General features: G+C 42.6%; 1 protein-coding gene across 11 annotated transcripts in view; it reads right to left on the minus strand.

Annotated features, from left to right (window-relative positions):
- Positions 1-23,616, minus strand: part of ADAMTSL3 (ADAMTS like 3) — a 406,645-nt gene extending 383,029 nt beyond the window's left edge. For all 11 annotated transcript variants that reach the window (XR_012415261.1, XR_012415259.1, XR_012415260.1 and 8 more), the window contains exons 1-2: positions 23,463-23,616; positions 21,904-22,005 (exon numbers count right to left, since the gene is read on the minus strand). Coding sequence is in view for 7 of the 11 variants with exons in the window: in XM_073996528.1 (XP_073852629.1) it covers positions 21,904-21,972 (69 nt within the window). In the remaining 4 variants the exon portion in view is untranslated. The remainder of the gene's footprint in view (positions 1-21,903; positions 22,006-23,462) is intronic.
- Between the last annotated feature and the right edge of the window lie 1,349 nt (positions 23,617-24,965).

Genomic DNA, 24,965 nt, shown 5'->3' on the forward strand with positions numbered 1-24,965 from the left:
GTACAGAGCAGAAATTACATCACAGAAAATTAAGAGTCAGTTAAGTAGCAGATCAGTGTGAGACTTAGGAAAAAAAAGGAAAACACAAAAATTATAAAAGATGATAAAGAGTACAATATCTACATATGGAAAATTGATGTTATTAAAGAAGAGAACAGAAAAACTAAAAGAGAAGAAAAGATATTTAAAGACATACTAGAAGAAAACATTCCTAAGTCAAAAAAAAAAAAACACAACTAAAGTGTGCCAATCAAAAATCAGAACCTGGTCATATCTAAAGTATCAAAATTCTTAAAGATTATAAAAAAGAATCTTGGATTATGGACAAAATCGTGTACACTCATGTCCCCCTTGCCCATCACCCAAATACAACTAAACACCCTGGACATAATCACATAAACAATCATAAGAAGAGTCTCTGAAAAGTAAAAAGAAGAGAAAAGACTGGCTAGGAACCTCAGAACTTAAGGAACAATATAGTGGTGGGTTCACTGGGTTTTCCTTTCACATTCCATATGTTCTGGACTGTGTGCTAGGGAACACTGCAACTCATAAATGCCTACAAGCAGAGACAAAAAGGAAAGAAAAGCCTGCTCTCTCCAGTCAAAGGACTAGAAGACAGCCCAGCACAACAAACATCTTTTTGACAATAACCCCCTTACATCAAACACCATGGATGCCTTCCCCAACTCCTGCCCAGCAAAGAGTGAAAAGTCTGAATTTCCACACCCTAATAAGTGGTAGTAGACACTCTGGGACACGCTACCCTCCCACCAACGGTGGCATGGTGTCAGCAAAGACCAAGTTGGGATTTTGGACTCCCATCTTAATCCTAGTAATAATAGGTAACACAGAGTAACACTCCCCTCACCCACTGCTGGACAATCTCTGCTAAGATGAAGTGAGAAGCCTGGACTTCCACCCTTACCCAGCAGTGGCAGATGGTGCTCCTCTCCCTCACAAATAGAGTGGCGGCTGGGGAGGCGCAACTTGGAGAGGAGGGAGCTGGAGAAAGGAAATCCTTAAAACTGCACATAAACATCTAGGCAGACCCCTAACCAACTCACACATGAAACTGACCAGAATGAGCAATGCGAAAGATCTGAGAACTGAACTACTGTGTGGAATGCCACTGCATGTGCATGAAGCAGACCAGAATAGAATTGCAAGGGCAGTAAAAATTAAACTCTTATAATTATAGCCTACAAAAGGAGGCAAGGACCTACACACTAGATCTAAACAAGGTCACTGTCTGCTGAAATAGAAGATGGATTTAAATTGAATCAAATAAGATCCAGAGTCTCATAATACTCGAAATGTTTAGGATATAATTTAAAAATCATTTTTTACTACGAATTAGGAAAATAATAACTTATATGACAAAAGACAATCAACAGATACCTACACTGAAACGAACTCAGATGTTCGAATTATCTGACAATGATTTTAAAGCAGCCATCTTAAAAATGTTTCTATGAGCAATTCAAGCACTCTTGAAACAAACAAAAAATAGAAAATCTCATGAAAGAAATAGAAGATATTTTTTAAAACCCAAATAGAAATTACAGAACTGAAAATGCAACATCTTAACTTTAAAAAATTTTTAAAACCTCACCGGATAGAGGTTTTTAGCACAGTGAGATGACAGATCAGTATACTTCAACAAAAAATCAAGAGAAATTACCCAATCTGAACAACAGAAAGAAAATATACTGAAAATAAAATAAACAGAACATCCAAGGCCTATGGGAGATTAACAAAGGATATAATACTTTCACCATCACAGAACAAAAAGGAGAATACATATATAATATATAAATATACATATATATATAGCGCCTAAAAATAATACTTGAAGAAATAATGGCTAAAATTTTCCCAATTTGGGGGAAAAGCCTAAAACTAAAGATTCAAGAATCTGAATTCTAAGCAGCACAAACCCAAAGAACTATAAGAAGATATATCACTATTAAACATTTCAAATATAAGGACAAACAAAAATCTAAAAATCAGCTAGAGAGAAACAATGCATTACCTACAGGAAAAAAACAATTTGAATAACATTAAATTTCTTATCTGCAACCATAGAGACAGAAGGCAGTAGCACAAAGTGTTTCAAGTGCTGAAAAAGAGACAGAACTCTTAGCCTATAATTCTATACCCAGCAAAAATATCCTTCTAGAATCAAGACATTCTCAAGTGAAGCAAAACTAAGAATCTGTCGCCAGAAGGCCTACCATTAAAGAAGAGATAAAAGAAGTGTTCTAAAAAGAAAGGATAAAATAACAGAAGATGGCTTCAAAACTCTTGGAAGGAAGAAACAACAATTAATGGGTAAAAATATGGGTAAAGATAATAGAATATCCTTCTCCTTATGACTTTTTAAAATATATTTGACAGTTGAAACAAAAGTTATGTCATTTGATGTGGTGCTCAAACTATGTTGAGGACATATTAAGACAGCTATATTCAAAAGGGTAAAGAGTAAGGGGACCTAAATAGAGATAAGGTTTCTACACTAAGTGAGGTGGTAAAGTTGGTATCAGTAGACTTTAATAAGATAAAGCATGAGGGGGAGAGGAAGGGAGAGAAAGAGAGAGAGACAGAGAGAGAGAGAGAGAGAAATTGAAAATTCCCATAGGAAAATCAACATAAAAGCTTAAAAAAAAATTCAAGTAACCCACGGGAAGACAAGAAAAGGGAAACAGCAGAACAAAAAAAAGTGAGACTAAAGACAAAATAAGTTTAAAACTGGAAAACTGAAGTATTATTTAGTATAATTACTTTTCATGTAAATAGTCAAATTATAGCAAATACACCAATATACCAGATAGAGATGGGCAGAATGAATTTTTTAAAAACATGACTCAACTATATGTTTTATATAAGAAACTCACTTCAGATATGATAATATAGGCAGGTTCAAAGTAAAGGATGAAAACACATATACTATGCTAATAATATATTTCATAGTAAATTTTAAAAGAAGTGGCTACATTCATATTAGATAAAGTAAACTTCAGAGTAAAGAAAAACATCAGAGACATAAAGGAAAGTTCCACCACCAAGAAGATACAGGAATTCTAAATGTGTATGCACCAAACAACAAAGTTTCAAAATATTTCAAGCAAAAACTGATACAACTGAAAGTAAAATTATACTCAATGAAACTATACTTGAGGATTTAATCACCTTTCTCTCAGAAATTGGTTGAATAACTAGATAGAAAATCAGCAAGATTATAGAAGAACTAAACAACGCCGTCAACCAACAAAATCTAATTGACATCTAAAGAACACTCCACCCAACAATAGCAGAATATACATTTTTTTCAAGAGTGCCCATGGGACATTCACCAAAATAGACCATATTGGACACAAAACAAACTTCAATGAATTTAAAAGGATTAAAATCAGACAGAGTCTATTCTTTGACAACAATGGAATAAAACTAGAAATCAGTAACAGAAAGGTACAGGAAAATTTCCAAACACTGGGAAACTAAATAACATGTTTCTTAATAATCCATGAATCAAAGAGAAATTCTCAAAATGTCTTAGTCCATTTGGGATGCTTTACCAAAATATCACAAACTGGGTAGCTTATAAAAAACAGAAATGTATTTCTCACAGTTCTGGAGAGTGGGAGGTCCAAGATCAAGGTGCCAGCAAGTCCAGTATCTGCTGAGGGCCTACTCTCTGGTTCATAGATGGTGTCTTTGCATTGTGTTTTCACGTGGAAGAAGGGACAAGCAAGCTCCCTTTGGCCTATTTTTTAAGGGGCATTGATCTCATTCAGAAGGGCTTGCCCTCATGAGTTGATCACCTCCCAAAGGCCCCACTTCCTAATACCATAACCTTGGAGGGTAGGATGTTGTTGTTGTTGTTGTCGTTGTTGTTGTTGAAACAGAGTCTTGCTGTGTCGCCCAGGCTGGAGTGCAGCGGCGCAATCTCAGCGCACTGCAAGCTCCGCCTCCCGGGTTCATGCCATTCTCCTGCCTCAGCCTCCCAAGTAGCTGGGACTACAGGCGCCCGCCACCACGGCCGGTTAATTTTTTGCATTTTTAGTAGAGACGGGGTTTCACCGTGTTAGCCAGGATGGTCTCGATCTCCTGACCTCGTGATCCACCTGCCTCCACCTCCCAAAGTGCTAAGATTACAGGTGTGAGCCACCGTGCCCGGCCAGAGGGTAGGATTTTAACATATGAATTTGGAGGTGGATGGACACAAACATTGAGCACATAGCACAAACGAAAGCTTAAAAATATTGTTTAATAAGAATGAAAATGAAAGTAAAACATATCAAATTTTGTGTTATGGCAAAATCAGTTACAGAGAGAGAACGTTATAGCACTAAATGCTTGCATTAGAAAAAAAAGAAAAGATCTCAAATCAATAATCTAATCCCATCCCCAATAAAATGGAAAACAGAAGGAAAAAAAGGGACCAGAAGGAAGAAAATAATAAAGAGCAAAAATCACTGAAATAGAAAATAGAAAAACACTAGAAGAAATATATAAAACAAAAACCTAATTCTTTTTAAAGACGAACAAAACAAGAAGCTGACAAAGAAAAAAGTAAGCAATACTACAAAGAATAAAAGAGAGAAAATGCAAACTTCAAGTATCAGGAATGAAATAGATATCACTACAGATCCTGCAACCATTAAAAGGATAACAAGGAAATGCAAGAAACAATTCTACATAGAAAAATTCAACGATTTGAAATAGACACATTCCTTGAAAAACAAAAGATACCAAAATTTACTCAATATAAAATAGATAACCTGAATAATACTATAACTATTAAGAAACTTGAGTTCACAGTTTAAAATCTGTCAAAAATGAAATATCCAAATTTCACTGGAGAATTATACCAAATATGTAAAGAACACCAACCTCTTCAGAAAACAGAAGAGAAAACACTCTCCAACTCATTTTGTGAAGATAGTACTAAAACCAGACAATGACAGGACAAAAAAAAAAAGAAAAAAAAAAAGAAAACAGCAGGTGAATATCTCTCATGAATTTAGATGCAAAAATTCTCAACAAAATATTAGTAAATAGAATTCAGCAACATATATAAAAAGAATGATATGCCATGACCAAGTGGAGTTTATTTCAGGGATGCAAGGCTGGTTCAATACCTGAAAATCAATGTAATACATCAAATCAACAGTGTTTAAAAAAAAAAGATAAATCACGTGATCATATAAACTGATGCAGAAAAGAGCATTTCACATAATTAAACACCTATTCATGATTTTAAAATTCTTCCATGGACCTTATCCATGGGAATAGATTAGGGAGAGAAACTTAACATTAAGCCATTCAAGGACTTCCTAGTTTCACCAGATATCAAGGCAGCACATAGTACTGGTTGTTAATTTTAGGTCTTATATCCCTTTGTCTATGTGGAGAATCCCAGAAATCTGAAAAAGAACCCTTCCTAGAACTAGTATATGATTTCAGAAAGGTTGCAAGATACAAGATCAATACACAAAAATCAATTGTATTTCTGTGTATTAGCAACCAATGGATGGGTAATGAAATGAAAAACCCAACACCATTTACCATCACTCCAAAAAATATATAGAATATGTAATTATAGAACCAACAAGGATTGTTCAGAATTTTACAAAACACTTATGATAGAAGTCAAAAAACAGCTACATAATGAAGAGATAGACGATATTCATGGATTGGGAAGACTCAACACAGTAAAAATGTTTATCCTTCCCCCAAAACTGACTTATAGGTTTAACACAATTCCTATCAAAATTCCAGCAAAATTTTTCTGTGTGTGTGTGTGTGTATGTATGTATAGACAAGCAAAACTGATATGGAAATGCAAAGAAATTAGAATAGTTAAAATAATTTTGATAAAGAATAATAAAGTAAGAGGAATCACTCTACTTTAAGACTTACTATAAAGCTACAGTAATCAAGATAGTGTGACACTGTAGGACAAATAGGAACAACAGATCAATGGAACAAAATGAAGAATCTGAAAACAGACCCACACAAATACCCTCAACTAATTTTTGACAAAGGAGCAAAAGTAATGTAATGGAGGATGAATGTCTTTTCAAGAAATGGCAATGGTGCAACTGGACATCATAGGCAAAAGTGAGTCTTGACCTTAACCTCACACCATATAATGTAAGTTGTGACCTTAACCTCACACTGTATGAACAAAGTAATTCAAAATGGATCATTAACTTAAATATAAAATGTCAAACTATAAAATATTTAGAAGAAAACATAGGAGAAAATCTTCAGGACTTAAGGTAGGCAAAGCATTCTTAGCCATGACACCAAAAACCATGATCTATAAGTGAAAATTTTTGATAAATAGAACTTCACCAAAATCTGTAACTTTTCCTCTGCAAAAAAATAATAAAAATAAAAATGAAAACCTGTAAGAGGATAAAAGAATCAAGCTACATACTGGGAGAAAATATTTACAAACCACACATTCCATATTAAAGAAGCTAAAAGGGCCAGGCGCGGTGGCTCAAGCCTGTAATCCCAGCAGTTTGGGAGGCCGAGACGGGCGGATCACAAGGTCAGGAGATCGAGACCATCCTGGCTAACACAGTGAAAGCCCGTCTCTACTAAAAAATACAAAAAAATAGCCGGGCGAGGTGGCGGGCGCCTGTAGTCCCAGCTACTCGGGAGGCTGAGGCAGGAGAATGGCGTAAACCCGGGAGGCGGAGCTTGCAGTGAGCTGAGATCTGGCCACTGCACTCCAGCCTGGGCGACAGCGCGAGACTCCGTCTCAAACAGAAAGCAGGGAAGAAGCCATGAATAATGAATAATGCTGAATACAGATGAGGACTCCACTTGCACTTCTACTGCCTGCCAACTCTAGTCTCATATTAGTTTCCCTTAAGATAGCTTTCTTTCTTGACCTTATCAGGGATTGTTAGTCAATGGATTCATTAATTGCATCTCAGAATTATGTGCTAATCCTATGTTACAAAACAGAGCTCTGAGGTCAGTGAGTACTTCCACATGACAGCTTAAAAAAGATGCCTATGTCCTGCGTGCCATGTGTCTTTTGAAGGACAAGCTTCCCTTGGTTATTCCTAGAGTGGAAAAAAACTGTTAACATCTAGGACACTACCCCAGGGCTGGCGAATGAAGCATGTTGGGAGCCAAGGCTTACTCAATGCACTCTGTGTCCTGGGAAGGGCATCAGCACCAGAGAGGGTCAGCAGACAACATAGAAAAAAAACCAGTAATGATGCCAACAAAGACTGAGACATTACCTTGGCCTGTCACACTCTAGGGACTCACCAATGCTCCACTGGGAAAAACTGAGGATAGCAATCAGTACACTATCTGTGTTGCTCTGTGTCGTACAAATACGTATGTGTGCCTGTCTATTCGTTTTATCAATTAACACCATAATAAACAGTGGCCAGTTTATTCCATGGTGTAGGTGGGTTTTCTCTCCCTCTCCCCAAAAGCTTTGTTATCTTTTAAAGTGTCTGGTTGCTAAGTGCACTGCTAAGGACTCACCAGACATCAGCAATCATCAGCCAGGTGCATAGAAGGCACCACCTAGGTAAACAGCCCTCTCACAAACAGGGCCTGAACAGAGCCCGCCAGAGCATGGCTGCCTGCCACTCCACGCATTCCTTCTCTGCTCCATGCACCAAAATGCTTTCCTGGCTCTGACAATGGAAGCTGCTAATGCATCCCAGAAAGTGTTTACAGAGCGTGCAGCATAAGTGCTCCGCCTCTGGAGCTGTGAACAATGATGCTTGCCACATGCTGGACCTCCCAGGGACGGGAAGGAGAGTTCCAAGGTCAGTTCAAAGTAACCGGTCTACCTCCAAGATGCAAGCCTACAAAGCCTGTCCTGAGAAGCATGGCCGCTGCTCAGGCCCTCAGCAAAGGCCTGACTGGGCTCTGGGAAGGTCTGTTTCCCTTGGAGAGTCATGGCAGAAGACAGCATTCATTGCAAATGTCCCACTTATCCCTGTTCCATGGAAAGGAAGCTCTGCATTCTACATGTGAAGTGTTTGCTCTGAAAGGAATTTGGGTTGAACAGTAAAGGGAGCTGGACTTGTTTCATCTGCCCATCCCACACCTCTTTTCTCTTCTCTTTCAACTGGAAGGAATAATGACTACAAATGACTGCCAACAAATGGGCAACTTTCCTCCAGAAGGGCAGGCATGTCCCTCACATTCAGGCTGGCTTCTTTCCACTATGATCTACAATCTGCACACCCAGCAAATGGGCAGTTATCCCTCAGCTTCACAGAGAATACCCAAACCAGGCAGGAAGAGCCTCTTCACAGGCCCTGCCTTCACCTTAGCAAAAGATGCCAATAGTGCTTTCTCCCTTCCAAACACACTTTGAGTTCTATCTTCCAGACCCCCTGGAGTACCAGCAAGCTTTGCTTATGATTTACACCCCTGCATCATTGACACCTTATTTTTGCATTCTAACATATATCGGTCACTCTTTTCACAAACTATAGACTCACAGAGTATCCATTTTATAATATATCTTAAAATGTACTCCTAAATGAGCCATACCAACCCTCAGAATTCTCTACTCTGATTCCCAGGGTGGCCACTTCTATTTGGATTTAAGGGTGACAGGGTTTAAAATGCCCAGGCTTCTATGCAGTTAACATTTTATTAGTGATCTCAAATGCGAGTGAGCATAGGTCGGCAAGACACTCTCCCAGGCTACTAATGGTACAACTTAGTAATAAAGAGAAATGCTTGTTGCACAAAGGTGTTAAATATCCCTTTATTGATAATACTGTAAAAACTAAAAAGCCACCCAGAGGCAAAATCAGCAAATGGGAAAGCAGAATTTAATCTTACCCAACAGCTAGGCCCATTATTCCTCCTAAGGAGAGAAGTATCTTTGCATACGAAAACAGCTAGGCAAGCATTTGTTGACAGAGCTCCTGAGGACACAGATCAATAGGAGACAAGAAAACAAAAGAGTTAGATTGCTCCCCACTAGAACTAAATGGGAATTAGTGTGGGAGTGGAAAAGCGGAGGGAGATAACTAGTAAAGAAGAGTCGGGGACATCAGAACAATATTCTTCAATGCAGAGAATATAATTTATTGTCAAATAGCTGTGAAAATTCACAAAATGTCCAACTATCAAATATCTTTGGGACACACATAAAATTGAGCACCTTACTACATTTCAAAAAATGAAACGAAATAAAACCCACATTCTCTGAAGAGAGAATAAATCAGAATGTCATTGCAAAATAACTTGAAATTTTTTTGAAAAAGTATAAAATATTTGCCTTTGCTGTCCAGAAGGTTTCCAGGAAAATACAAATTATCTTCTTGTATTTTATATTGATCAAAACGGATTAAAGAATCTGGAGAAATCCCGAACACTCCAACAATTGTATAAAAAGTAAAGAGGATGTCAAAGTAGTACTGCCCCCAAAAACTTCTGTGTCCTCTTTATTTTATTGGCAAGTTCTTTCCAACCTTCAAGGAACAGGTTATTTCTGTGCAATTTAAACAGACCCAGAAAAGGAAAAATTATGAAAAGTACCCAATGCATTTTATGAGGTTAGTAAAAATCTTGATATAAAAACCTGAAAAATATAGTACAAACCAACATCTCTTATGAATACAGATGTAGTAATTTTCAATAAAATATTTGCAAACCAAATCCAGCTGAATATTAAAAAACCAATATACCATGGCCAAGTACAGTTAATGCCAGGAACACAAGGATGACTCAATATCAGAAACCTATTAATATAATTCCTCATGTTACTAGGTCAAAGGAGTGAAAGAATATGAACATCTAGATAGCTCTGAAGAACGCTGATAACTAAGCATGCTGTAAATTACAGTTTTATCTGCACACCATTGGCAATAGTTGGTTTAGCCCAGGAGACACCATCCCAGGAGAGCAAAGTTAATATAGACATCAGTTGACCAGAATCAGGCAGTTATGCTGAGTGTCTCAGTTACCAGACACCAACCTCAATAGACACACAGGTAGACAGAGAATGGGGTCTATTAACCAGAGCAGTATTTCTTCACACTGTGAGTACATTCCATTAGTGGGTTATAAAATGAACTGATTAGGTCTTAGCCATTTTTTCACAGAATCAACTGGAATAGAATGAAATGAAATAGAATGGAAAAGAAAAACAAATAAGATAAGTATTGTTTCCCGAAACTTTTGTTTCAGTAATATGAAAAACATACGTGTATGCGTGTGTGTATGTGTGTGTGTGTGTGTGTGGTCATAATATAAAATGCATTTCTTCCCGTGAGTCACAGTCAAAAAATTTAAATAATACCACTGACCTAGGGGATTAAGAGGAATTATTTTCTGGATTTCTACTGCTATAGACTTCAGTCTAGAGTTAGAGTTAGGATTATGAGTGAGATAGTAAATAAAGAATCAAAGCCTCTTCCTATAAATTATGAACATCTTTCTTTTTCTTTTTTTTTTCTTTTTTTTTTTTTTTTGGAGACAGAATATCGCACTGTCACCCAGGCTGGAGTGCAGTGGTGTGATCTCAGCTCTCTGCAACCTCCACCTCCCAGGTTCAAATAATTCTCCTGCCTCAGCCTCCCGAGTAACTGGGACTACAGGCGTGCACCACCAAGCTTGGCTAATTTTTGTATTTTTAGTAGAGACGGGATTTCACCATGTTGGCCAGGCTGGTCTCAAACTCCTAACCTCAGGTGATCTGCCTGCCTTGGCCTCCCAAAGTGCTGGGATTACAAGTGTGAGCCACCATGCTCAGCCCCTATGTTATATAAACATCTATTTCATGAAGTAAGGCTGTGGCAGATCATGGAGACCTGATTTGTGTCAACTCCTCCCAAAGTCATAATTTCATTTATGAGGGTTGTGAGAGTGTAGTGATTAAAGCATGCTCCCTGGAACTAGGCTGCCTTAAAGAAAAGCCTGCCACAACAGTAGATTAGATTATTTTTCAAAAATACTCACTCCTGGCCAGGTGCAGTGGCTCACACCTGTAGTATCAGCACTTTGGGAGGCCAAGGCGGGTGGATCACAAGGCGAGGAGTTCAAGACCAGCCTGGCCAATATGGTGAAACCCTGTCTCTACTAAAAATACAAAAATTAGCTGTGCGTGGTGGCACACACCTGTAATCCCAGCTACTGGAGTGGCTAAAGCAGGAGAATCGCTTGAACCCAGGAGGCGGAGGTGCAGTGAGCCAAGATCGTGCCACTGCACTCCAGCCTGGGCGACAGAGTGCTATTCCATCTAAAAAAAAAAAAAAAAAAACTCATTCCTCCAACACACACAGATATAGAAAATCTCCATGGGAGGAGCACACTCCCCTGCCCTAATAACTTCAGACAAGCCTGTATAATTTGCTCTGCCCTCTGGCCTCGTAGTAGGTAAGAATGCTTCCCTATTCCCTGACTATGGCTTCAGCTGTGTGAGTTGCTTTGGTCAGTGGGATGTTAGCAGAAATAACATAAGCAGAAGCTTAAAAGACTCATGTGCATTTGGGTTTTCTGTATCTCTATCATTACCAAGAAAGAAAATATGCTCTGGTTAGTCTCTTGGTCCAAGGAGGATGGGAAACACATAGAGCAGAGCCCCATTAAGAAGAGAATACCCATCAGAACAGAATGTTCACAGGATCGATGCACACAAATTTTTAAAAATAGCAAGAAACAGAACGAAAATGTAGTCAAAGAACATGTATTACTAAATAAATTACTCAAAAAAAGTCAAAAACACATTATGAACAACTCGGTCTCCCTTCTTAAAAGCTCAGGTAGAAATATGAGTTTAAAGGAAACATTTCAAGACAACAGAAAAAGTGAGCTTAGGAAAAGAATAGCAAAAATAAAAATGAAAACATTACATATTTGATGACCCCATTTTTAAAGTTCCTGAAACACAAACATACGCACACACAGATAAAAAAAAATTGTATAAAAATTGTTTATATCATGTCCTGATATGACACTTCAGAATAAGGAAGAAATCATGTAGGTATAGTGTCAGACAAAGTGAGAAAAAAAACAGAGAAAATATCAAATTGACCACGGACTTCTCTTCAGTAATACTCAATGCCAAAAAAACAGAATCAATATTTACAAAGACCTGAAGAAAAAGAGTGAGAAAAGTTTTCCTTGGATTGTTGAATATTTTCTGTTCTCTTTTTCAAAAATATTAACTATGCATATGTTGGGTCTCCTTTGTCATCATTTTTCTATCATCATTTGTATATTTTTGTTTTTTATATTTCATCTTGTTGGGTGCATGTTTTGTCTAGCATGTTCCCAATTGCTTATTCCATGGCACTTATCTTTGTTGTTTCTAGTGGCGTCAGCTGTTTGCTGAAGAACAGCATAAAGAGGACATGGTGTATGAGACAGAGAATGAATAGAGTAGTCCCTAACTTCCATTATGCTTTGGTGTTTGGTGAATCCTATCACTAAATATGTTATTTTCTTTTCTTTAGAGTCCCATCTTCTCTTCATTTTCAGCATTCAAAAGTCATCAGGGATCTCAAGAGAGACCCTAACCTATAGGCTCTTTGTTATGGAAAGGGTTGCTCTTCCACCCCACTGACCTCTTCATCCCATTTCACCTCCACCAATCTCCCTCTGTAGGAGGCTGTGTTGTACACATGGACAATAAAATTTTTGGTCAATAAGGGTTCCCTGTCAATTCTATGTACCTTGGCATTTTTGGTGTCAAACTGGGCCTTTTTGGGGACAATACCTGCTTCTTTCAAGTCCCACTCAGGGCCACCAATTTCACTGTTCCTACAAAAGTTTATTACATAGGACATCCTTACAGAAATCTCTGTCCTGCTCAGAATCCAAGGAAACACATGCCAATCTTCAGGATCTTCTTTCCCCCACATCCAGACCACAGTACTCAAAAAAAAAAAAAAAAACCTTCATAATTTGTGTTTGGAAGCTGGCACCATTTCCTTGCTTCATTAGAGATAAACTGTTCTTTTTGTTGCTGTTTGTTTTTCAAAGTTTTGAGAGAAGGAACTTTTGTTACTCCTCCATTATGCCATATGCCATTTAAAACAACAGAACTTTTTGTTCTTGGAATGTGACCAAAAATTTAAAGACCTGGACTAGTCAAAACTATAATAATGAAGGGAGGTCTTGCCTTAGTGGATACCAACACATTACAAAGGTACAATAACTTTAAAAGTATGAATCAGCACAGGAAAAGACTGAAAGATTAACTGACTAATATATTCTAAAATAAATATTTAAAACGAAATATAAGACTAGGTGATAATATAGATATCCATATATTTTCTCCCAACATGAAGTTACTTCTAAGCATGACAAAAGTAGAGAGTTAAAAAATTAAGAGACTCCTAGAGTAGACTACTTAAAAATTTTTAATGGCAGTATATCCAAAACATAAACAAAAAGAAAATGTAAATGACAAAATGGGAAAATTATTTGCAACATAAGATAAAAAATTAACACTTTGTATATAAGGAGTACTTACAAATTAATAAGATTCTCATGGAGAAATGGGCATACATATGAAGACGAAAATTTATTTTTCTATTTCTTTTTTTTTTTTTTTTTTTTGAGACAGAGTCTTGCTCTGTCACCCAGGCTGGAGTGCAATAGCACAATCAGAGCTCACTGCAGCCTCAACTCCCAAATTCAAGTGAGCCTCTTGCTTCAACCTTTCAAGTAGCTGGTAACGGCCGGGCGCGGTGGCTCAAGCCTGTAATCCCAGCACTTTGGGAGGCCGAGATGGGCGGATCACGAGGTCAGGAGATCGAGACCATCCTGGCTAACACGGTGAAACCCCGTCTCTACTAAGAAATACAAAAAATAGCCGGGCGAGGTGGCAGCGCCTGTAGTCCCAGCTACTCGGGAGGCTGAGGCAGGAGAATGGCGTGAACCCGGGAGGCGGAGCTTGCAGTGAGCTGAGATCCGGCCACTGCACTCCAGCCTGGGCGACAGAGCGAGACTCCGTCTCAAAAAAAAAAAAAAAAAAAAAAAAAAAAGTAGCTGGTACCACAGGCACACACACCACCACGCCCAGATAATTTATCTTTATCTGTTGTAGGGATGGGGGTCTCCCTATACTGTGCAGACTGGCCTTGAACTCCTGGGGTCAAGCAATCCTTCCACCTCAGCCTCCTAAAGTGCTGGGACTACAGGTGTGGCCATTGTGCCCAGCCCTGCTATTCCATTTCTAATGCCTTAAGGAGACAATATACAAAAAAGCAGTAATAACAAATGGCCCCAAGTATTTTTAATAACCTCTAACTAATAAAATTTCCTTAATCTTATAGTGCCAACTATTGCAAGGTAAGCATAGACATTAATGGAATTTTCTAAAAGACAATTTGTAGTATATATTAAAGGTCTTAAAATTTCACAAACTTCTTGACCCAAAAATTATATGTCTTAACAAACACTTATTTGAATACATTTCGATGCTCAGTGTGAAGAACTAGTTAATAAATCCAAATGATGTAACAGCAGGAATACATTTAATATTACTATAGGAAAATATTTAATGATATGTAAAAAATATTCCTTATAATGTTAAATTTTTTAAATAGTTATCAAAATAGAGTATAGCCACTGTTTAAAATATACATATTTGTTAATATTCTAAGAAGAATATCGGAAATCTATACAACAAAATCCTAACAATTCGTAGAATTAAAGGTGATGCTTATTTTCATCATTGTCCCTTCCTGTGTTTTCTATATTTTTATAATGAATATGTGCTGTTTTTAAATTAAAAAATCACAAAGGTAATTTCAAAAGAGTAAAGAGAATTTAAAGCCCCTTAAAACTGTAAATATTATTTTATTAGTAAAATAGTTACTCTTTGTTTTTAAATTATTTTCAAAATAAAATGTCGTTTTATTTGTAAATGAAGGCTTGGAGAATAAAAGCATTTCTGAGTATTTGACCACAATAATTTATAGCATACGTTGGCCGGAGCTGTTCAGTGCTGACAAATTCCAGAAAGTAATTGCATGAAATACTTGGAGAGGAAACTGCTTTATGCTTCCATGCTATTTATGGAAATTAGCATCTTTGTAAAAATAAACTGAAAGCAATCACAATCATAAACCCTGAAATGTGGTTTCCATAAGATGTTAGTTTTGGTGCTTTAAGATCCATTAGTAATGCAATGGAGGAACACTGCCTACATTTTTTCTGTTATGAAACAATTACATGTAATTGGTTTTTTCCTCTTCTATCTTCAATCTCTCCCTTTCTCCTGGCTGCTTTCTTTTTAGGGTATGAATATACTGAATACACTCTGCTAAGGAAAACCTCTCTAATGACCCTGTTTCTCTCTCAAAGAGTAGTATATACTTCGTTTATTCAGTGCCTCACCTTCCCCCAAAGGTGAGACTCCATGTAGTCCCCCAAACTACTCCTTCAAATGTAACCAATTATTTCCCAAGATCAGGGTGAATTTCCACCTTCATCTGTCCCTAACACTTGTTTGGAACCTGAAGGAATTTTGATTCCTCCCTCTCTCTCTCAATCCCACTTACCAAGGTATCTATAACGCTATTTGAAGAAAACCTCAAAAGTTTACATTTGAGAGACTGCATCATCATGAGACCTGGGTCTCCACGTGATAACCCCCAGGCAGGAGCCTCTGGAGAGATGGAGGCTGCCTGGGAGAGCATGTGGAGGGAGAGAGGGGAGGGCAAAGGCAGAGCTCTGGAATTGAAAAGCATTTTTTAAAAGCTAGAGAGGAGCCAAAGAAAGAGAGTAAGATGGAAAGGTCAGAGGTAGAAGGCGAAAAAGGAGTGCAGGGATCGCAGGCAACACACAAGGAGAGAGCTCCCATTCATTCTCCCACAGGATTCTCACTGGATCTAGCCAATGACTCTGTCTTGCAGATTTTCAGGCTTTGGGGCAACGTTGTAATGAAATTCAGTCTGCATTCAGGATGACCCAATATCTTCCTGCTCAGACTCCATCACCAGTGTCAACACAGACTGGAGCATTGATCCAAAATTACTTGAGGGACAAGGTCATGGGAAGTACATTTATGACATTAAACCTGGAGTGCTGGAAAAGCTCTATGCAGAACTGAAACAGGGAGAAAGGAGGAAGGCCACAATGTGTATCAAGTGTGTAGCAAAGCACAGTACAATAAGAAAGGATTATTCTAAAGAAATACTCAAACAAGTGAGCAAAGATGTGAGCATAAGACGTTTATTTCAGGTGTCTGATGGTAAACACGAGTGAACAAACCATCCAGGAAGCAATCCAAATGTTCAATAAAGAAATAATGGGTTTAAATAACACATAATGCCACTTATGCCATTATGGCATATCCATAAGTACAGTGGAACACAGCCATTAGAAATGAAAACGAAGAAAACGAGAAACACTCATAGACACTGGGGGCGGCTGCAAGAAGAGAATGTCTGTCCACTCCGCAGATGGACATCTGCTTAGACCGTGGGCCTGCTGATCTCTCCCTAGGTCTATCAGAGCAAGGAAAGGAGAACTGAAGGGAGTTGGCAGGACACAGAGAGGAGGCAGCATTGAAGCATTCCATCTTCCCACTGTCTGGCACAGTAAGATGCAGTATTTCCTATGGGTCAGCTAGACTACACCAAAGGGAGCTGGGTTTGAGCTCTCCAGCCAACACTTCATCCAATAACGCTGTCTGCTAGGTGAGAAGACCCCGGTAGCAATTGGCAAGCTGAAGATGGACTGCCTGCTGCAGGAAGTGTTCTGTGGAGCCCTCCAAAGAACTCACATCTGCTACCCAGAGGGCAGAGGGTTGAGAGAGAGCTGGAGTGGCAGTGACAACTACCAGAGAGAGGCATTCAGTTAAGTAAAGAGCTGATTGCCCTTGTTCTCTTCCCCTCTCCTTGTTTCCTACCCTTGGAAAGCTGGATCCAGAAGAAATAAAAGGAAGAAGCAACTCAGAACCAGTCCCCACCACACCCTTACCATTCCATGGTAGGAGGAAATGAGCCCTGTGCAACTTTGGGTACCTGAAGCCATGTGTCAAGCCCAGACTACAGGAAAGGGAGACGAGATTTAAATCAAGTTGAGAATCAAAACTTTAAATGAACTGAACTTTTAATAATCAAAATTGAATCTTCCTAAGACTCCATTAAGGGATGGGAAAAGGCGATTTCACAAGGCATGACTGGACCAGTGATTGGCTCCATATTTATACCTTACTGAAATGAGACTTCTCAATAAATCTGTGTCTTTCAGAGGCCCCAACTCTCCCAGATCACCCAACATGGAGCAACACTCAGACACAAGGTTATGACTTCTCGAGGGGCCAAACCCAGCCAAATCTAGGCTGATCTAAAAGGAATTATGTGCCATGTCAGAGTCAGGGCTACCTTGAGTTGATTTACCCACAGAGGAAGTTCCCTGAACCCTGACCCAGGACTGTCTTCCTTAGGATTCCATCCTCACTGCCCGTGATTGACATGATCAAGGGTGATAGCAATAGCAGGGTCAATTGGGGGAACTGGGATGGTGAAATTGCTATGGAGTGTGAGATTGTTGTAGAAGGTGAGTAAGAGGCCTGGGCTAAGCCACCAACACTCAAATGGCACTTTTTTTGTCCTCATGTCAATTCTGTGACTTTGTCAGCCTCTCTCAGCACCTATGATTGCACCTGGGTTACTGGAGGTGGAGAAGGGATGCCTGTGTTGGCGGCAGCAAGCAGGGCAAGATTCAAAGGCCACCCTTGACATCCTGTATTAGTTTCCTCTTGATGCTGTAACAAATTACCACAATTTTAGGTCTTAAAACAACACAAGTTTATTCTTTTACAGTTCTAAAGGTCAGAAATCTGAAATGCGTTTTTACAAGACTAAAATCAAGGTGTCACTATAGACAGCTACATCTGAAGACTTGAGCAGAAAATCTATTCCTTATCTCTTCCAACTTCCAGAGGTTGCTGGCATGCATTAGCTCCTGGCAACATTCTCCCAGCCTCTGGTTTCCATGGTAGTATCTTCTACTTCCTCTGCCTCTTCCCCTCCTGTGGCTCTCTTATAAGGACTGTTGTGATTACGTAATACAGGATAGTCTCCCCAATTCAATATTCTTAATCACATCTGCCAAGTCCTTTTTGCCATATAAGGGAACATTTATGAGTTCCAGGGATTAGGACATGGACATGTCTGGGGGCATTAGGCAACCTGCCACACATCCCAAGGACATCCACACTCTCAGCCTGGCAGCTCCACCAAACATTATGATGAAGGCAACAGGAGTTCAAAGGACATCTACCCGAGGCCACCTGGCCTTCCATTCCCACCCTACCTCAAAGCCCTCTGCAAGATCTGCCTTCTACACTAGCCTCCAGCCTCAGGATCAGAAAAAAAAAAAACCAGTTAAATAATTCTATCTTATACTTATGCACCAACAAGACCCAGGGGACAGGATCAGAGCCAACTCAGATATTGCTTATTTTACAAGTTGTGTTTTGAAATTTTCAAAATCCTCCCTCCAGAGGAGGTCACCACAGACTTATAAGACCTTTCAGGACTTTATCCAAATGTCTCCTGTCTTTCAAAACTGTGACCTCGAGGGATCTGTTCCAGTAGATATCTATGAACTTGGCAGTGGAGACGGTCAAAGATCGAGTCATTCTTCTGAAAAGGCTATTCCATCCAGAGTCACAGGAAATGGGAGAGGACAGAATTTGCCAGAGAATCTAAACAGTACAGCACCTCCCCAGGGGAAAACATGGTGGAAGGCCATTCAGATATACATGAAGCCATCTTGACATGGTTGTTTAAAGAGATAATCGCAAGCCACATGACCAATGTTAAAACAGTTTCTAAAGGCACTTGGCCAGAGAGCTAGGAAGCCGTCCTATGACAATTAAATTAGTGAACAGATAAGGTTGTTTATTCTTCTCCTGGGCAAGAGAAAAAAAAAGGGAGGGGGCAAGTTGTAATTCAGGGCACAGTCAACACAGGACTTATCTTCAAGGTGTTCAGGATAAGGTTTGGAAAGCTCTCAAATACTCCAGGCTGGATAAAGTTGGAAAAGCTTTCAAATACTCCAGGCTGGAAGAGAGAGTAGGAACAGCAGCTGCTGTCTTCTCTGGGAAAATCAGGTCCGTAAGGAGAAGCCTGGAGCAACAGGAAGCTTCCAGGGCCTGTGAGACAGGAAGAAGGGAGGCCGCTCCAGCTGCCTGGATGAGGGGAACAGTGATCTCCTCCAGGAATGGTCAAGAACGAGTTACAAAAACAAGGAACTGCCAGCCTCATACCTTGCTCTACAATCTATCACACTTATTTGTGGGCAGTGAATATAAAAGTTTACATTTTTGCTGATTCAATAAAGAAAATATATTTGTGGCCGGGCGCAGTGGCTCACATCTGTAATCCCAGCACTTTGGGAGGCTGAGGTGGGCGGATCACTTGAGGTCAGGAGTTCGAGACCAGCCTGACCAACATGGCAAAACTTCATCTCTACTAATAATACAAAAATTAGCTGGATATGGTAGTGGGCGCCTGTAGTCCCAGCTACTCAGAGGCTGAGGCATGAGAATTGCTTGAACCCAGGAGGCAGAGGTTGCAGTGAGCCGAGATCATGCTACTGCATTCTAGCCTGATCAACAGCGTGAAACCATGTCTCAAAAAAATAAAAGAAAAAAAAAGAAAAGAAACTCTATTTGTCATTAATTAGTTGGCGCATCCTTTGCTCCTCACAGCTCAGCCTCATGCATCTAGTAGTTTTCTAACAACCACCTGGTGGCAGCACATGCTAAGCAAGCGTAGATGCTAGGGACCACCTTAAGCCCCACCTAAACACCAAAATCACAAGATACTTCAGAGGGGCGGCTTTAAGTCAAACTCAGGCTGACTCTACGAAAAAAACAGAGCGTCCAACCCATGGACAGGGACCCAGGGCTGACCAATCACCCTTCATTAGAACCTTCTCTCAGGGCCTGTGGTGACACAGACCTGGCCACGCCCACCCACACTCCCGGAAGATCAGGCCCTCCACAGCTGATACCTCTTGAGTGCCCCCTACAGGCTCTACACCAGAAAATACAGGCACTGCGCTTGCTTCAAGCTTCTAATGCTGACAAGCAGCAGCAACAGTAGAATGCTGACATTTATTGTACACTTACTACGTGCCAGACACTGTTTGGTTTGATTTTCCAGTTTTTTCCACTCCACAATGGATTAACTCTTCCAAACAATTCTGAGGTCTATACTAATATTACACTAGTTCATTATACCGCTTCATTACTATTGCGTGACAACAGCAATGAAGCGGTAGAGCTGGGATCCGAACAGTGGGTGGCGTGAATGATGAAGATCGCTGGTCTGAAATCTCCTTTTATGACCTTCTATGCACACTGTCTTGATACATGGAAACAGCACTGCCACAGGCACAAAGATATGGAAAAATCCAAAAGAGGTCAGTGAGTGATTCAAGCTGGGCAAACACTGCCCTTGGCCAAAGGTCAACAGACTGCCTCAAAGCATATTTAAATTTTATAAGGTGAAAGAAGGCAAAATGAAACACTGTGCCTTGAAGCCTCAGCCCCATTTGACCAGGAACAAATCTCTGAAGCTCTCAAAGCCTGTTTCAGATCTGCTGATGAGACAGAAACGTAAGTCTCCACCTTTTTACCTCAACAGTCATCTCGCTGGCCAGGGAACCCTAACATCATCCTGAAAAGACTTAATCTTTGTTCTAACAAAAGATCTCTATTAATATGATTATAGGATAGCATTGATAAAATGGGATAATGGGGAGAAGATGTACCTTGCTGACCAGTTCTTTGTGCATCACAGAATTCACAGGGCATTGGAGTCGAAAGAGGCCTTAGAGGCACTAAGTCCAAGAAAGTAAAACAAGAGGCAGAGAAGTTTGATTAATTTATCCCAGGGTATGTATCTTCATTCATGGATGCATGTTTATTTAACAGACATTTAAACCCTTAATGACAAGTCCCTTCCTAGACCCTGAGGATACACAGGCCACCAAGCCATGTATTTGAGAAGTTATGTCTGCAGGGAGGGATTGCCTTGTTCTAATTCATAAGACACTGTATGGAGCTAGCAGCAGCCCTTGGGACACAATACTAAGATGTGCCCTACCTTTAGATCTGGGGCTGCAAACTGCTTGGCTGAATCCAGGGTGCAAACACATTTATGTGCCTTTCAATGCTTTAAAAACTGGGAAATTTTGTGAGAAATCTAGGTGATCCAGCTGGCTTGAAAAATAAGATCTGGCAATCCTGGGCTTGTGTCTCCACTTAGCAATGATCAGATGGAATTGAGTAGAGGCTGCTCTTAATAGATGGAGCATGTGTTCTGCACTTTGCCACTGTCCCCATTACTCCCTATGTCTCTTAGGCAATGCTAGCCTCGCTCCTTTGTTTGAGTCTGTCCTATAGGCAAATAAGGATGCAATTCATGAGCCGGGTCCTCTCAAGTTGGTTGGAAAAGACAGCAGAAGTCTAAAGAGAGGACTGTGGGATAAAACAGTGGGATATGTGATGATAGATGTAAACTCAGAATATTTATTTAGCAGCTTAGCTAGGGCCAGAAACTGGCTCTGCCCATTAATTGTTTCCTGGTCTCCAGCAATCCAGCCTCTACTGGGCACATGCAGACAGCCATTCTAGTCTGAAATGACAGGGTCCATCACAGCCCCAGGTCATCACTGGTGTACGGTATCCACAGTGCCATTAAGGCCCTACTCAGGATTCAGAGAGGACCCAAGGGATCTAGATAATCCTTACAGCTAAGCCAACCAGAAATACCATTGGCTGGAGACAGGAAAGAAAGTTTAGTTCTCTGGTGTAGGATTAACACTAATCATGCCACATCTCAGGTGGTCTACAATAATGCTTCTGAGTAAACAGAGGGATGTCCACCATTTCCCTTCCCCTCCCTATGACCTTACCTCCTGCAGGGTACAGTGCATGAAGACCATCCCTATCAGCAGCCACCAGGGGCTCGTCCAGGAAGCCATGGGGTCTGGTCTCCTCTGGGTCTCAGTTGTAGCCTACAAAAGAGTAAAGAGTTCATTACCAACCAGCTCTGGCCCCCACGGCAGTAACCATGACTTAAGAGACCCATTAGACAGAAGGACCCTGAAGCCCAGATACTGTTTTGGAAAGGTTTGTGTTGGCCCAGGTTGGGGCTGCCTACTGCAGGGTGCAGGATAACTGGGCTCCCTTTAGAAGGTCCACATCAAAGTCAGGCGAGGGCTGTACCTGTCTCCAGTGGGCAACTCATACCTCCAGCTCTTCAGAAGCTGAGATAATCCTGCCCCAACCACCTCCCAGCCCATCTGTCAGCAGCAGGGTGTGGCTATTGGCATTTGACTCAGGAAGCCAGCACAGAGCCAAGGTTTAGGCCAGCTTCTGCTGCTTGTGGCAAAAATGAGACTAATACAACAAAGCCGCCCAGAGAGGGAAAGGACCTGCCTAAGGTCACACAGCAAGATAGTGACATTTTAGGAATGAAACGCAGACTCTGATAGTTCAAGGCTTTCCTCGCTAGATGACACGTGCGCCCTCAAGGTCCCGCACCCACAACCACAGAGACGCCTGACAGCTAAGTTCAGGGAGGTTTGGAGGACATAGCCCCCAAGCCAGCCTAACACAATCTCCTAAAAGTAGGTTAGGGCGAGCCAGCAGAGGTCAGCTGAAATCAGGAGGGAAGCAGGGACTCTTTCCCTTACTTTTCCTGTCAATTTACAGGGAAATCAGTATGAGTCGAGACTGGAAAAGCCGAGGTCACACTCGACTCGCTTCGCCTCGCGGGCGCCTTGGCGGAGCTGGTGTCCGGGGGCGGGTCGGTGGCTTCTCTCCATCTGGAGAAAGCATTAAGGGCCTGGCCTAATGCGATCCGCAAATGTGCTGCTGTTTCCGACCTGAGGCGGCGACTCCCGGCTGAAGGGAGGCGGCCAGCGCGAGGCCCTGGGACTTTGCGCCCCCCTCGCGCGCTCGCACCAGCCTTCCTAGCGCACACTCCTCCGACTACCCGTTGCCTCAAAGTCGCTCCTCCAGCGCCTCCGCAGCGTCCTGGTCACCCCCACGCCCACTTTCCACGATCGCGCATCGCCTCAACCCCCGGCGTTCTGGGCGCTCGCTCCCCAGTTGCCAGTCGGACGGACCTTCGGACGCGCGAGGTTTCTGCTTACAAACTCCCAATCCTGAAAAACTCCAACCCTGTGGAGCTCCCCCATAATCAAGAACGACCCTCAGCCCGCGAAGTGCCCCCGAAAGACTCTCCCTGAACCTTCCGGGACGCCATGGAGCCCGCCCGACCCGAGGTGCCCAGCCGTGAGGAGCATCCCAGTCCTGAGGCCCCCTGGGGCCCGCGTGGCACGCCCTGACTCTGCTTGGGGTCCCCCAACTTGCTTAGAGAGGCCACTGCTCCAAGTCTTACTCCCCCTGGGGAGTGCCTTCCCCCGACCGCTGCGGGGCCGCCCTGCGCCGAGCTCGGTACACCCACCTTGCGCCGCAGAAGTATCTGGAACGTGCAGCCCCGGGGCCGCTAGGGCTCGGCGCGCGCTGGGGAGAAGCTGGCAGATGCCGCCAGTCAACACCTCGTGCGGAATCCGGTACCAGGACCTTCCCCGACGCCGGCCTCCAGCCCGCGGCGCCGCAGTCGCCGCCGCCGCCGCGAAGTTAAATGGGGCAGGGACCGGGGCTGCCCCGCCTCTCCCGCCCCCTCCGGGCGCGCAGAGCGCGGCGCTGGACCCGGCCCAGAGGCGAAGGGCGCGCGCCACCACCTGCACCGCCCGGCAAGTGCACGGCGCGCCCAGGCGCCCGTCCGCCTGCGCGCCGGCACCGCGCCCTCGGCCTGAGCCGGAGGCGCCGGGGGCGCGTAGAGACCCAATGTGGGGCCGGGCCCGGGCCGCTCGGAGCGCGCGGGGCCGCGGCGACGGCGAGACTCGGCTGGAACGCTCCTCCGCCCGCTTCCTGGAAGCCACTCCTCGCCCTGGGCCGGCCGCCAGGCGTTGTGCCAAGAGCCGGGATTGCCGAGGCCGCCACCGCCGCCGCCGGCAGGCGCGCAGGGGAAAGGCGGCCGCTGCGCCGCGAGCCAGCCTGGCCGCCCCGCCTCAGCCGGAGCCGGAGTAGGGATGCAGTCGCTCCCCTCAAAGCCCACCCCCGGCCCCACCTCCCATAGCCTCCACCCACCCCGCCCAGACCCGGGCGCCAGCTCTGCAAAGTCAGGCCCAGCAGCCACACGGAGGTTTGCCCGGAACCGCTGGCTCGTGCCTAAGAGCCTTAGGCACTCCGGGCCAGGCAGGACCAAAGTCGGAGATCAGTGGCCCTCTCCTGGCCTGCGCCTCCTCCGCACAGCACAGACCCCACACAAGGGACCATGGACTGTGGAGCGCTTACCGCCCAGGGGCCTGGGACCTTTGGCAGTCAGGGACCACGAGGATCTTCAGGAGCAGCTCTTAACTGAGTACCTGGCGCCCCCTTGTCTGAGCCAGGCTTGGGGAACTGAGAGCTCCGCAGGTGCCAGGATCATGCAGTGTCCAGGCCTGGGATTTGGGGTTGGGAGGAGAGTGTCTCGGACCAGAGACTGAGGTGAGTTGCCTGTGTACTTCTGGAGGTGAAGAGAAGTAAGAGGAAATAGTTGCCCCTGTCCTTGTCCTAGTCTCAGCAGGATAAGCCAAGGGCCAGGAGATTCATCTTAAAGCCTGCATTATGCCCGCACCTAAGTCCTACCACAGTCATCATTTCCTTGGGTGTCTGTCGAGTACCAAGCTCTTTGTGTCTATCTGATCTTCACAGCGGCAGTAGTTCGAGTATTGTCGCATTTCACCTAGGATAAATCTGAGGCTGGGAGGATAACTTGCCCACCATGAGTGGAGAAGCCAGGACTGGAACCCCTATCCGCCTCTCTCTAGAGCCTGGACTATTCACCCCTAAAGTTGCTCTCCTGCCTTCTCAGTGGTTGCTGCCTTCCAGTTACTGTTAGAGCTTTGCCAAGAGCAGTTGG

This window comes from Macaca fascicularis, chromosome 7, assembly GCF_037993035.2.
Source record: "Macaca fascicularis isolate 582-1 chromosome 7, T2T-MFA8v1.1".
NCBI lineage: Eukaryota > Metazoa > Chordata > Mammalia > Primates > Cercopithecidae > Macaca > Macaca fascicularis.